The following is a 13,912-nucleotide window of genomic DNA, read 5'->3' as shown; positions in this document are numbered from 1 at the left end:
CGTATACGACTCAGACTACCACCAGTAGGGCTGCATTCACATCAGCCCCGACGGTAGAGAATGCGGGGGGAAGGATGTCTCTTGACTCCTCCGCCAGTGAGCCACCTCCTCCTCCGCGTCCACGTCCTCCGTTTTCTGATGCTACAGTTGCCGGATCAGACTTCGAGTATCGCATGCGGTATGAGCCCATCGCCGAGTCTGCCGCCGCCGTCGTTGTCGAGTCTCCGTCTTCGGATACTCAGCAGTCGTTTCTACCGTCTGGCGCGCAGAGAGACTCAGTGAAGAAGAGAAAGAAGCGAACGGACTCTTCAGGGGTACGGTTTAGTGCTGGTCTGCATATCTTGATAACTATAAGTTGCGTCTGTAGACTTCACCTCAAAGCCGGCCGTTGAGTAGAGGTAGTATGGCGGAGATGGCTGCTAATGATCAAGAGCTGGACGAAGAGTTCAAAGTAAGCTATTGACTGCAATGGTTTGTTTGTTTGTTTGCACTAAAAATTTAATCTTAATTAATTAATTAATTACTGTATTTAGGCATACTACTAAAAGTAGGTTGGCTGGTGGGTTGACTGGTGACCAGGTCAGTGGGACAGAATCAGACAGACTACTATAATTTAAGGCAATTAATTAAGACCATTCATCCTATAAATGTACAGGGATGCTCTCTCAAACAGCGACAATAGAAATCGGTCTGGCGTTTGCTTTGCTCTGCTTTTCTGTGCCTGTCTGTGTGTGTCTGTCTGTCTGTCTTCATTTATTTCGATACATTTTAAGCACCATTACAAACACTAAATATGCAATAATCCTTGTGACAATGTCTCTGTCTCAAACGAACTAGTGAACACTACACAGTGTGCGAAATAATGACCAGACATTGGACATTTACCGACTGGACATCGGACGTTTAATTAAATTACCGACCAAACGAAGCATTTGTCCGGGCATTTGTGATTTCGGCATTACGTCGGGTGTCGAATCCCTCACACATCTCACTGTCATGTCAACAAACACTGTTTCCAGAGTTCAGGCACAAAACAAATGCAGACAGCCACGCGTCATAAGTGTATTGTGTCTGGTGGCATAGTGTCAGGTGTCAAATCCTGTATGTGTGCTGGGGCTCCAAGGGTTGTGCAACCAATGCAGAACGCGGGAGGGTAGGAAACTCGGCTATACTTGTGTGCAACGTTTTCTGTGTAGCGGTTATAAGAACCTGAAGACGATTAGGTTGACAGGATAGCACGAAGTCACTGAGCTGTATGTAGACTGCCACTAATGTAATGTAATTTCGCCGCCTAGAGGTACAGCGCATATGCAGTTGAAGATGACGTTTCCAGACTGACTGGGTATGACAGTTGAAGAACGGAACGGGTATGCATGTGCAGAATATATGCGGATGGGTTTTTGTAGTTAGGGCAGAGTGTATCAGAGGAAGCAATGAAGTCTCTCTCTCTCTCTCTCTCTCTCTCTCTCTCTCTCTCTCCATTTCTTGCTCGAACAATGACCTTGGCCACTAGTCAGACTTTTTTTAGTAATTTGTCAAGTGGGTTCATCACAGTTGTAGTTCTATTAGTGGCGTGATTCTTTATCAAAGGCTTATATCCAATAGACAACATCAAAGTGACATAGCCATGAAACCTATCGAGCCTTAGGTGCAGTGGCAAGTGTCTTTTTTTGACCTGTTCATGCAGTGTATCCCAAGAGATTAGTTTGGCAACACAGAATTACTGTAGTGGATTCATGACAATCTTGGGTTGCCTCGGTGATTCGAGGTTGGTACATGTACACAGTGTCCGTGTATTTCATGTGGTCCTCAACTAGATCTGAATGGGGAAACATATGCCTCCACCCAACCACTTCATTCCTTGTGCTTGTATACCTTTTGGTGTGGTGGGCGTAGTGTGTGTACACACGCTCGCTTGCACGTGTCATTGCAATACACTTCTCAAAGTGTTACAAGGTCTTTACTCTCAACCAGTTGTCCACTGGACCCGACAAATATGAATTGATTAATTGTAAGTGATAAGCAATATGTTTGATGATTGGAATGTCCGACCAGAAGTTTTTAATGTCTGGTAAATTTAAATCGACAGGACATGATGTCCGGTGGTCAGTCAAAGACTATTTCGCCCACTGTTACATTGATTGTACATCCAATTCTTCACCCATAACCCCATCTTCCTGACTTCCTGTTATCCTCTTCAATTTTCCTAGTATCCATCCGGCATTAGCTTTCTGCACAATTACAGCTATTCGTTTCCTCCAGTAACAGACAAAGTCAGAATGGTTTCTCTTCCCTTCACAGTCCCTTACTCTGGATGCAAGAGTATTCAGGTATCTTTCTGCTTCTTGCCCCCATCTCCCAAAATGTTCGAAGACTAACGGGATGAGTGTTGGGCTAGTGTAGTACCTCCACCGGACAAGGCCAGCTTAGCATATTTTCCTCTTTCACTCCTCCCTTACTGAAGCCATGAATCCATCGTCTTCTGCCGATTTTCATAAGACTTCAGAGCTCCATAGATGAGCGAAGGCTAACCTTGTCCCCAGACTCATGTGAGGTTGCTAGTGTCCGGTTCCCGTATGACACTTTCAACCTCCCCGTAGACTGCCAAGCTCACGTGAGTCTGGGGACCTGGCTAAGCGAAGGCAACATCTAAAGCAGAATGTTTGATCCCTCATCAGTGTCAAACACTGCAATCATTACCAATGCAGTAGCGTTGGTATGTAAGAGTTCAGTTCTTCTGTAAAAGTGGGATTGGTATCAACTGCTGATTTTTATACCAAATCTCTGCGCTTAACGGAGCATGTCCATGACTACTAAAATTTGTCATTGCAGTGCACGGTCCCCTCTCGAGGGACCGAATTTTTCGATGACGCAAACGGTACACCTTCCAGTTCATTCAAACACACGCCCACACCAGTCCTGTGTAGACTGTACATGTCATCACCCTCCACAATGCTTCCAGCAATCGAAGACTATACGCTAAGTGAAGCTGCTCTTCTACCATTATCATTTCTCTCTAAATTCTGATTTTGCATTTGCACTGAATATCTAGCTACATGCAGTGTGGAAAATAACGCAGTGTGGAAAATAACGGTCAGACATGGGACAATGTCCCACCAAATGTGTTGTTTGTCTGACCAAATACTACACCAGTGTTGGGTGTGTCTGACTGACAAAACGTCCACTTCTAGGCGTAAATGATAGTGTAAAGTTTGATGGGCTTTCCAATATGGTGTTAATATTTTTATTAATTATCCAAAAAACCCTCAGCTGAAACGTACTGTAGCTGTCCAGTAAGTCGCCTATAGTTCGCTGTTACTTTGGGTCTGGAAGTTTATAAGCACCTGTGTTTGTTTAGAAACCATTTAGTAGGTGCTGATATTCCAAATAGCTTCATTTGCAACACAAATGAGAAACACAGTACAGTAGGCATACTGTTATGAAATGAAAGGTAGCACTACAGTGCTGAACTCTAGGCGCCGAGATATTGACTCCTTAGAATTAGCAATGTGCTTCCAAACACACTGCAAGGCAGGAAACTTACGTATGCGTGTGTTCCCAATGATTGATTTTAGCCTCAGCAACGAGGCACAGGTAGGTATACTCCAATCGCAACAATGTCAGACAGTTGCTGGGTATATTTGCACAAATTAACACCAAAGCATGCGCAAATTAACACATGCATGTCACTAGACCCAAGCATACCAAAACTTGTCTATACAGGTGGCTGAGAAAGGACAGGCAGTCTTATCATTAAACGGTAAATCACTTCGGTTCACTTCTGTGAGGGGCTTTGTCGCAGGTTCACTTAAGGCCTGTCCACACTGGCAACTGGATCGCGATCCGATCGCGATCCAACCGCAACGCTGTCCACACTTGCAACTCGATCGCGATCGGATCGCGATCCGTCCGATCCACATCGCGAGGTGGATTCGATTGCGATCCGATCGCGATCGGTTGAATCCAATTAGAAATAGTGGGCGTTACCTTCACGTACGCTACGCGTGTAGTCGGAACATCTAACACTCCTCACTCGTCTTTGTTCTCGCTCACCTTACGTCGCTGTATCAACGCTTTCTACAAGCAAAGAAACCACACATACACATCGGTCATCAGTCACGTGATAGCGAAATGAGGCGGAGGTATCGTTTTCAAAGTGCAGTGTGGACGCTCGCTATCCCGATCGGATCCCGATAGGATCGCGATCCATTCTGGTCTAGTGTGGACAGGCCTTTAGTCTCTGTTCACTTACTCTCTGTTCGCAGGACCTTGAAGGTACACTCGAAAGTCGTGATCAGTAATCAAAATTGGAACGTCCTTCGTGACTCTGCCTATACTAGCAAACAAGCTCCAACAACCCTAGGCCTAAGTCAAGATTAAATGAGTGATAACAGTGAACACATGTTATACATTCCAAAGTTGTTTACATACATGGTCGTTACTGTCCAGTTGTTCTCCACTTCCTGTAAAACGACTACTATAACCCTCGCTACGCCTAGGGTTAATAAAAAGCCAACTGTCTAACAAAAGTGATTTTCCCTTCTTAGCATGATATAGAGCATTACTTTGGTAAATACCTCCATGTAGCAAAAACAATGGAATGCAATTATAGCATTGAGATAATTGGCAACATCCCTATTTAGCACATAACCATACCACATGTAGTTAACCTTTGTCACCTGATAACAGCTTATAAAAATTATATGCAAAATGGCTGCTGTGGGGATGGGACTTATTGGTATATGCCACACCATACATAAATGAATGTCCTACCTAAGCTCAGTTTGTCTGAGCCACAATAATTCCCTATTTTCCACACTGTACACGTTTCCTGTACTGAGCGCTACACAGGAATGTGTCGATTCTACCCTCACTGTCCACCTTGCCAACTGTATACTGTAAATCTCCTCGTGTACACTGTCCCCGCTGCGCTCATGTAGAAAAAGAATGCAAACAAGTTATAAAAACATTTTAAAAGATGTAGGGTTGCCGTACAAAAAAAAAGAATAGAAACCAGACCATGTAAGGGTGTACTGTGACATGTTTCGTATGCAGACTGATTGAGCAATACACCATCCTTACATTGCACCATTTTCTAATTAGAGTCACTATAATATGTGTTTTATACCTTACTAATTAGAAAGTAGTGCAATGTAGAGATGATATATTGCTCAGTCAGTCTGTATACGAAAGATGTCATATTTTTCCTCTTTCGCTCCTCCCTTGCTGAAGGTGCGAATCTATCTTCTTCTGCCGATTTTGATAAGACTTCAGCGCTCCATGGATGAGCGAGGCAACATCTAAATCAAAATGTTTGATCCGTCATCAGTGTCCCCCAGCAAACACCACAATATCGGGTCTGCAATCACTGTTTGTATATCTGTCTCTGGTTCTTTTGTGTGATGCAGACCTACTTCATGCAAGTAATCAGACTATCCACTCACAACAAAATCATGCTGCCATATTGGGCCTCCTCCATGTTTACAACTAAGAAGATGATATCCGTCTTTGTTGAGACTTTCCCACATTCACATTGTTACAGCCAACCTCCAAATGGCATTGGGCAACCCCTCCTCAAGAGAGCCGTTAAGCAATCCTTGGTGGGGTTAAGCGCAAGCTTTTCTGAGGACGACACTGGTTCAAGCCAAGAGCCACTGTCTTTTCCTTGAACTGATCTTAAACGAGCCTTGTCCTTGGCATCACCAGCTGTCTCTAGAAAAATCTTGACTTTGGCTGAATAGACCTGGGCAGAGAGACGGTGCTGAAGCTTAATGTTGTTGACAAGTAGATCACAAAATTCTCTCACTTGAGAAATGTCACCATGACCAAGAGAATCATTGCATTCCACTAGGCATTGTCTCGTAATGAGACTTGAATATTCTTCATGTTATTCATCAAGAACTCAGGTGACTCCCAAAGGGATGGAAACCTTTTAGTAAATTAGCTGCAGAATGAGCCCAACTTGCTAGATATGCCACAGAGGCGACATCTTTTACAAATGTCAAACCGAAACGTCCATATTTCACAAGCATGGTACATTGACTCCATTGTGATTCAGTGATGGATTAAAGTGATAGAATAGCCTTAAATTTAAGGTGACATGGATTTGGTCTTCATGTATCTGCTGATGGTTAGTTGATGTGACTCAATGAAAGACATGGAATGTGATGAAACAAATGAAGAGCATCCAATAGGACGACCAAGCACTACTGTCCCTACAGTTGTGCTGGACATGGAAGACAAGGATGATTCCTGCACGAGGTGTAAGAACACCTATACTTAGTATCAGCTACCTGAAGGCCAACGACAGCTGATAGTGACTTGAAATCATCAAGAGCTTTGAGGGCATCTTCCTGTGGACCAAGCATGTAGACATCATCAAATATGCCAGAATTACAACATTTGTTTTTTAACTTTCTCTGAAGTCCATTCCTGAATAGGAGAATACGTAGGAAAAACCTGTATCTCCTGAAGCGGACGTCCTAGCGAGTTGATTCCAGCATCATTGGAATGTTCACAAGGAGGAGGTTCCAGATCAATTAATGAATGATGCGATTGGTTCTTTATTTCATTTTATGGAGTTTGTTGTTCACTTAACCAAGTATGCAGATGTGACGCACTGTGCTCGCCGGCCACTGTATGCCATCCTCTAATTCCCAACTGGTGTAGTAGAGTGCAAGATGTGCCTGCTGCAGTCAGAGTTTTAAGCCGGCTCACTGGGCCGCTTGTGCGTGCATGCGTCCATTCATGTGTCACGGAAGGTGCGTCTTCTTCGCGGAAGTGGCGTCATTCTCTTTCAAACACTCAATGACTTAGACGCTCTAATTTGCACTAAAGGCAAAGCTGACTGAAGCCTCTCTATAGCCTGAATTGGAACGATCAAGACGTTGTATTGCAGTATGAGGTTGCATTAGACCGTGACTCTGGTAGCTAAATTCTAGGCATTTTAGATGTAGTTCTTGGAATTTGAGGTTACTACACAGCACTTTTGGTAAATTCGACAAGCACCCTCGCACTTTGAGCCAGATCGGAGTTCCTTACTCTCTGCACATGACCAGAAAGCACACGTCACGTTCCCGATGTTGCATCTGCCATAGTCACGTCTTTCTCTCAGAGTAACCAAGTGCAATCATTGCACAGTGAGCACCAAAAATTTGTATTGTTTAAAGCGTACACTGCTGCTGTGCCCGTCAATCAACACCTAAATAGCTATTTTTACGGTAGTTTCATTTGTTGACCTTTGCATGTGCGCAACATATGAACAGCATATGAAGGGCTCACTGGTGATCAAAACTGATTTACTTGGCAGGACACTTGAACATATGTTACGTACAATAGCCATGACTCAAAAGTTACCTCACTTGAGATCGGCTCAAGTACGCATGTCCGACTGTGACCCTGCACCTTAAATGAAATTTAAATTGCTAGGCGGGGTACTAGTTATGTATAATGTTCAGTCTCTTGACTTTCCTTGTAAGTTCTAGTAAATGGGATGTCTTCCTTGGAAATCACACTAGCGTTACATTGTTGTAACTAGACTAATAAGCGTTGTCTCCAATATGCTGTAAAATTTGATGCATTCTGACGACCATCCTCATCATAAGACATGAGAAAAAGAGTCTTTAAAAACCAGGGTTTAAAATTCTCCAAGTTGGTGGCCGCCAGAGCAATCAAACAGAAAGACACGCCTACTTTATTTACAACCACGCCTACTTTATTTACAATCATGCCTACTTTCCTACACATCCAGGATTTGTATTTCTCTTGTCCTTACTGGCATTTGAAGAAATTAAATGTAAACCCTCCCAATCTCTGTTCACCTTGACCTGGCCGTGGGAAGTCTATGAAGCTTTTGCATGTAGTAATGATATCCTCGTCAGGTAATACTCTAATGTGTTTGGCATATTGAGGTAATTAGCCCAACCCACTGTCTCAGCTAAGGTTTCCAATTGCTTTCAGATGTCCTGGGAGAGTAAAAAGGCCCTGGTAGTCTTACAGCCTGTACAGTAAAACAGGTAAGTCGCTTGGTCCGACAAACCGACGTGCTATCATGCACAATGCACGTTCTCCTTTGCAAATTCCCGTTTATGATTGGTCAAAAATCCTGTCACTTATGCGCAAACATCAGAACTCTAGTTGCCCTGGTATTATTTCTGTTATTAGTAGAAATGGGAGGTTCTGCGGTTTTGGACAGTTGGCCAGACCAAGGACGACCATGTGCATTGCCGCATTGAATCTTTAGGCGACTGGGAATTTCAAACCCTGAAACTGTTGAGCCTCCATCACCTTATCTGCCATGATGTTCTAATACCAAAGGGATTGCTATCTGTCTGTCTGTCTGTCTCTGTCTGTCCTTCCATCTGTCTGTCTGTAACCTTTTGTCACACTATGTCTCATTGGCCTGTATATAGCAAATGGTTGTTTAAAATTAAATCAGGACCAGGTGGTGACAGTAAAGCTGATCTACCCAAAATAAAGGTAGAAGTGTGTATAAAACACAACTGCAATAGAAATTGTTGAATACGTATTTGAGACTTATGCAACACTAAATCGGCATCAAGCGACCGGGTAAGGCTGATTTACCAAAGGCAGTCAGATGTATGTATAAAAACACAATTACAATAAAACATGCTACAGAAACCAGCAAAATGGCTACACAAACCAGCAAAAAGCGAATAAACAAGTGTGGATGGTTCAATACTGTACTAAATTGAGGGTGCCATGACTAACTCACACTGTGTTACAATTTTCTGTAATGCTGAGTTAGTCATGGCACCCTCAATTTGGTACAGTATTAAACCATTCCCACTTCTTTGTTTGCTTTCTGCTGGTTTGTGTAGCCATTCGTACTAGAGTAAATTTAATGTTTTATATCTTGTTTTACTGTCAGAGCAACATTTCTAGTTGAAAAAAATTAATGCCGACATTTAGCATAGCACCCCCTTTAAAGTTAATCACTTTCATCAAATCAATCACGTAATTAAGTTTCATTCGTCGAAACCAGGGTTTAGATTTGAGTTAATTAGTACAGTGAATCTTGAATTTAAACAATTCAGTGTCTGCAAAAACTGTGTCATTGTACTTGTTGAAAAATGTTTCCTAGTTTCTAATGATATCTTATGATTATGTCAAATTTACAATTCTGTTTGTCATATATATGGTATATAAGACTTTGACAATCCATTGAAGCTCTGGGCCTTCTCTTCGCCCACAGTATTGTTTTTAGGAAGTAGATTAGAAAGATGAAATCGGATGGAGAGTTGTTGGGTTGATGGTTACTGTGTGCTTAATCAATGGATTTAAACAATGGGCACGTGGGAACTGAGTGAAGAGTAAAATACACTGTTTTGACTTTAAAAAACCATTCTAGAATTTCGTTAGTAGATTGGTCAGTCTCAATTTGTCATTAGCGTAGTGACTTTAAGTTAATTAGTGTGACTTTGTGACCACAGTTTGTAAATGTTGTTTCTGTGTACTTGTTAGGGTTTACCAACTGTGAAAGTTGACAGTAAGATGCTGCCTCCAGATGCTTATGTAAAGAACAGATACAGCAGTGTTCTTCCAGGTTGGTTAAATTAAGAGCATGCACCAAACTTATGCCGCCACTTATAGTACGTTGTTTAATTAAAGCACCCGATAGTCTGGTTCCTGTACACAATGAAGGCACAGGCTCTGTGTACATAAATGCCAACTTTGTTCGGGTAAGACTACTCAGAGACAGTGTTCAACATTCCATACTGCTTACTTGCCATAAATCATTATTAAGGAGGTTAGCTTTACCACTGGAGCTGTGAGTGGTAAGCTGGTAGTCTTTTAACAATGACCAGTTCTGGGTACATAGTTTCCAATGAATATTAATTAGATTCATGCCATTGCTACTTAGGGAGTGCAATACTCCTGATACTACGTAGATAATGATGTCAATGTAAAAAGCTGCAATGAGATGCTAGTCTACTATGCAAAGCAGCAAGAAGAATGGAAATTGATTGCCAAATCGTGCCTTTACAAGATAGTGCTCTTTCTTAGTGGTGTAGCCAATCTTTGTGGATTAAGCCTGGTTTACAATATGACACTGACACTCAGCTGAGCGTCAAACTTCAAAGAGACCACCTCGACGGAGGTTGCATTCTTTGGTGTTGATGCTGATGGTGATGCAGAAGTAGGATTCATTTCTATTTCATCCTCAGTGTCAGCGTCAACGTCAGTATTAGCATCATATTGTAAACCAGGCTTTAGGGGGCACAAGTATAACAGTGCCATTTTGAAATAGTTGCAAATCTGCAAAATTACTTTCCTGAGTTTTGAAAGTTCGACACTTATGGTGATAATTAATTAATCAAGGAAGAGGTCAACCTGCCATTTCTCAGAGATCGGCCTGACCCTCACTCGGGGTCCCCAACCCACACTCACCGTTCTCCGACGCTTAGTACGCCATTCCGATTCCTCGCAGTGTGTTATACTCGCGTTGCTTCTGCAAGTAGTAGACAAGCAGCTGACCATGTACGTGTAACGCAAGCATTTTATTAATTGATATCAGCGTGGTTGTGTATGCATAATTTAGGATCCAGCATCCAGCAGCATGAGGTCTAGGGAGTCGAGGTCAGGTAAATATCTGGGCGTGTGTGTACACATCTGGGATTGACGTTCTCCTTCATATAGATATTTATACTCGTACAGCTTGTCATCTTCGCTAAACTTACAGTAGGTATGTCGCTTTTCATGTACATTTTGATTGACCGAGAAAATCGTGCTCCATCAGTGAAGCAGATTGTGAAGACGGAGACAGTCACGGCGAAAGTACTACGGAAGACATCTCCTTTGATGGAGATCAGACTGTAACTGAGCTAGCACTCTGTGTCGTGACTAAGCCATTCGCAGGGAGTGACTGTGATTTCTCAAAGCAGTCGACTTTCCATGCCGACTGGTTGGTGGGGAGGAGCTAGCTAAGATACACCACGCCCAATTCAAACAAAACCCCCAACCCCCACTTCTGAAATCCTGGGCAGAACACTGATTTCTCATCAGAAGCTTTCTTTAAAGGAACATCGGCCACATGCTCTAGTATATTGCGCTCCGCATACACCCTTGATTGTTGGTTACCAATGATCAAATTGAGATATTTGATGCATTTGCAGAACGAGACATGCTTACGTGTGCTTTTAACTGATTAAATGATAAATTCTATTGGACGAATTTGTAACTTTCCACTGGGACTCCCAACTTCTAGAATAGCTACCCTAGATTGCAGTTATAAAAGTGTGCTGTTTGGTTCAGTAGCTGAAACACTTATGCACAACTTACTCATAGTTATCAGGCGGGCAACGCTTTTCTATCGCGACGCTGAAGAGGGTTTGACGGGTGGAGGCTAGTCATTATGATTGTCCAGTAGGTTTTTTCTTCATACACAATCAGCTTTGAGTAGATCTTGTGCACCCTGCATTATAGCTAGAAACTTCAGCCGTTATGTTTTAAAGATTTTAAAAATGATAGAATGCATGCATCTGTGACTGCTTTGTAGGTATAAATAGTTATTATGTAACAGTTTCTTATCGGTAGTCTGAAACCATTGATCATGAGAAACGGAAGGCTAGACTTTTAAGGTTAGTAGAAAACAAGAACTTGCAAGATACCTCATGTTAGAAAGCCAACACTGAAAGTCAATGGCTGAATTTTGAGGGCACATGCCCCTGCGTCCCCATTGCTATGCCAATGACTTCCTCCTACATTTTGGTAGAACAAATGGATATATTGAAGACACCTGACTGCAGGTAATGTAGTGGTTTCCTTAGTCATGAAACTTATTGTATCGAGAAGCTCTGAAGTCATGTGAAAAACAAATTAACAAATTCTCAAGCAGCGTAGAGAGCTCAAGTCTTGCATAAAACTGTTAGGTGGTATGTAGACAGGGCTGCAACAACTTAACTACCAGACAGCTTATTTTAGAGAGCTGAAATTAATATTAATGTTGTGTCCTGCTACATCTAGCTGTTGATGGTAAAACTGCCGTGGAGGTGAAATGTTCGCTACATAATTCAATTTTTAATAAAAAATAAGCTGCTGCTCATTAGCCTTATACTATATGGGCTGCAGCACTAAGAATTGTTGTTTGCATGTGTGGCCAAACACTGCAAACATTTTAAAGAATGAGTTCCCAATTCTAGAACTGTCCTTGCCAAGTCCAATACTATTGCTATTGGTGAGTAAGCAAATGGAAATGTTAGATGCTGGAGACGTACTCTAACTAAAATGAAACCTCTTGTCAACTGCTTGCCACCATTCAGGGTTACGAAGGAAAGATGAAAGCATACATTGCAACTCAGGCTCCAATGGAGAATACCGTTGATGATTTTTGGTCAATGGTGATGGAGCATAATGTCTCAGTTATCATAATGGTCACATATTTGTATGAATATGGAGTGGTATGTTATAATTTATTGTTAACAGTGTTCATGGTGCTTGATGTTAGTGTGAATTTGCATAGGAGAAATGCATTCAGTATTGGCCAGAGAGAGGGACAACAAGGTATGGAGACACAGAAATTGCAAATTTGGAAGAAGTTCATAAAGAACACTACGTGAGGACCACACTGAAATTGCGTCACATTACTGTAAGGACTTGCATTTCAGAAAATGTGATGCCAAATCAAATGTTAGAAAGTTAGATATTGTGTGGGTAGAAGAAGTCTGTGAAGACTGTGAGACATTATGCTTTCACTGCTTGGCCCGAGCACGGCATGCCTCGCTCGTCTGTTCCCATCAGGTCTTTTCTGCGAGACATCAATACAGGGTATAGCCAAGGGCCTGTTATTGTACACTGCAGGTTAGGTCTACAAGTTGATATATAGTGCTTGCATGCAGTTGGGGATCAATTTTGTTGTCGCAGTGCTGGTGTTGGTCGTACAGGAGTTGTGATTGCCATTGATATTGGCATGAAAGCCATAGAGTCATCTGGTGCGATAGATGTGGTGGGAATTGTGTCAAGTATGCGCCAGGACAGGCCTGGTGCAGTACAGACACGATCTCAATATCGATTTGTTTATAAGGTGGGCCATTTGTTTATCCTATGACTATACAATGATGATTATTGCTTGTTTAATTCAGGCTCTTAGAGACCACATGCAAGAAGAGAAGGCTGGTGCAGTGTAATATGTTGTTATGTGATTTAATTATAAAGGTACTGCCATATGCCATATGGCCTATGACCTCAACCAACGAGATTTTATTGACGTAGTTGTTAGCTGTGCATTATGCCAGTAATGGTAGCTTCGAATTCCATAGTTGTGTTTATCTATTCTTGACTTTAATACTTCATAAATGTTAAATGCTTTTGTAAGGAGGAGATCTAATAGTTAAGACCCTATTCCTGTTTTCGTGATGTCTTGTCATATTATTTGTTACCGTATTTCTTCAATTAAAACGCTTCCCTTGATTAAACGCTGCAGCTGGGAGTGCAGATAAAATATAAACACCACCCTCGAATTCCAATAGATCTAGCTCAAAGTTTGAAGGAATAATCATAGACTTCTTCAGAGGCACACCCGAGGCAAACGTTTCTTTAGACTGTGACGTCTCAATGTGTGAAATGTGTACCAGTATGGTAAGTGTTCTCTGGAGAATATGTCATGTACACACTCCTAAAGCACAGACACAGAGTGTTTAACAAATAAAAGCCGACCTCGTTTAAATGCCAAGGCTGGAACCCTTGCTAAAAATAGATGCCACTGAATTTAATTGAAGAAATACGGTACATCCATCATTTGCCTTTTGCCGTGATTTGAGCTACTCTCTTTCCAAAAGGTTTCTTCCGCTGCTTTCATCATCTGGTATGCTTTCTGTTAGCTTACACTTTACACTTCTCAGTTTTTGTTGTTGGACATATAAGAGGTAGTTCAGAACTTTCTATCATTTCACAA

General features: G+C 42.0%; 1 protein-coding gene across 2 annotated transcripts in view; it reads left to right on the top strand.

The window, feature by feature from the left end:
• LOC134187523 (tyrosine-protein phosphatase non-receptor type 7-like) overlaps positions 1-13,352 on the top strand; it is a 13,795-nt gene extending 443 nt beyond the window's left edge. Inside the window, exons 2-10 of one of the 2 annotated variants that reach the window (XM_062655659.1) lie at positions 1-314; positions 368-451; positions 9,484-9,565; positions 9,631-9,701; positions 12,282-12,419; positions 12,482-12,607; positions 12,677-12,819; positions 12,883-13,042; positions 13,101-13,352. The exon at positions 1-314 is cut by the window's left edge and continues 253 nt beyond it. In XM_062655659.1, the coding sequence (XP_062511643.1) occupies positions 1-314; positions 368-451; positions 9,484-9,565; positions 9,631-9,701; positions 12,282-12,419; positions 12,482-12,607; positions 12,677-12,819; positions 12,883-13,042; positions 13,101-13,145 (1,163 nt within the window). In that variant the 3' untranslated portion in view covers positions 13,146-13,352. Of the gene's footprint in view, positions 315-367; positions 452-9,483; positions 9,566-9,630; positions 9,702-12,281; positions 12,420-12,481; positions 12,608-12,657; positions 12,820-12,882; positions 13,043-13,100 lie in introns of those variants that run through there. The other variant, XM_062655660.1, reaches the window with a different exon arrangement.
• The last annotated feature ends 560 nt before the right edge of the window (positions 13,353-13,912 follow it).

The sequence above is a fragment of the Corticium candelabrum genome, chromosome 12, assembly GCF_963422355.1.
Source record: "Corticium candelabrum chromosome 12, ooCorCand1.1, whole genome shotgun sequence".
In the NCBI taxonomy this organism is placed as follows: Eukaryota; Metazoa; Porifera; class Homoscleromorpha; order Homosclerophorida; family Plakinidae; genus Corticium; species Corticium candelabrum.
This window is presented reverse-complemented; position numbering and strand designations above follow the sequence as displayed.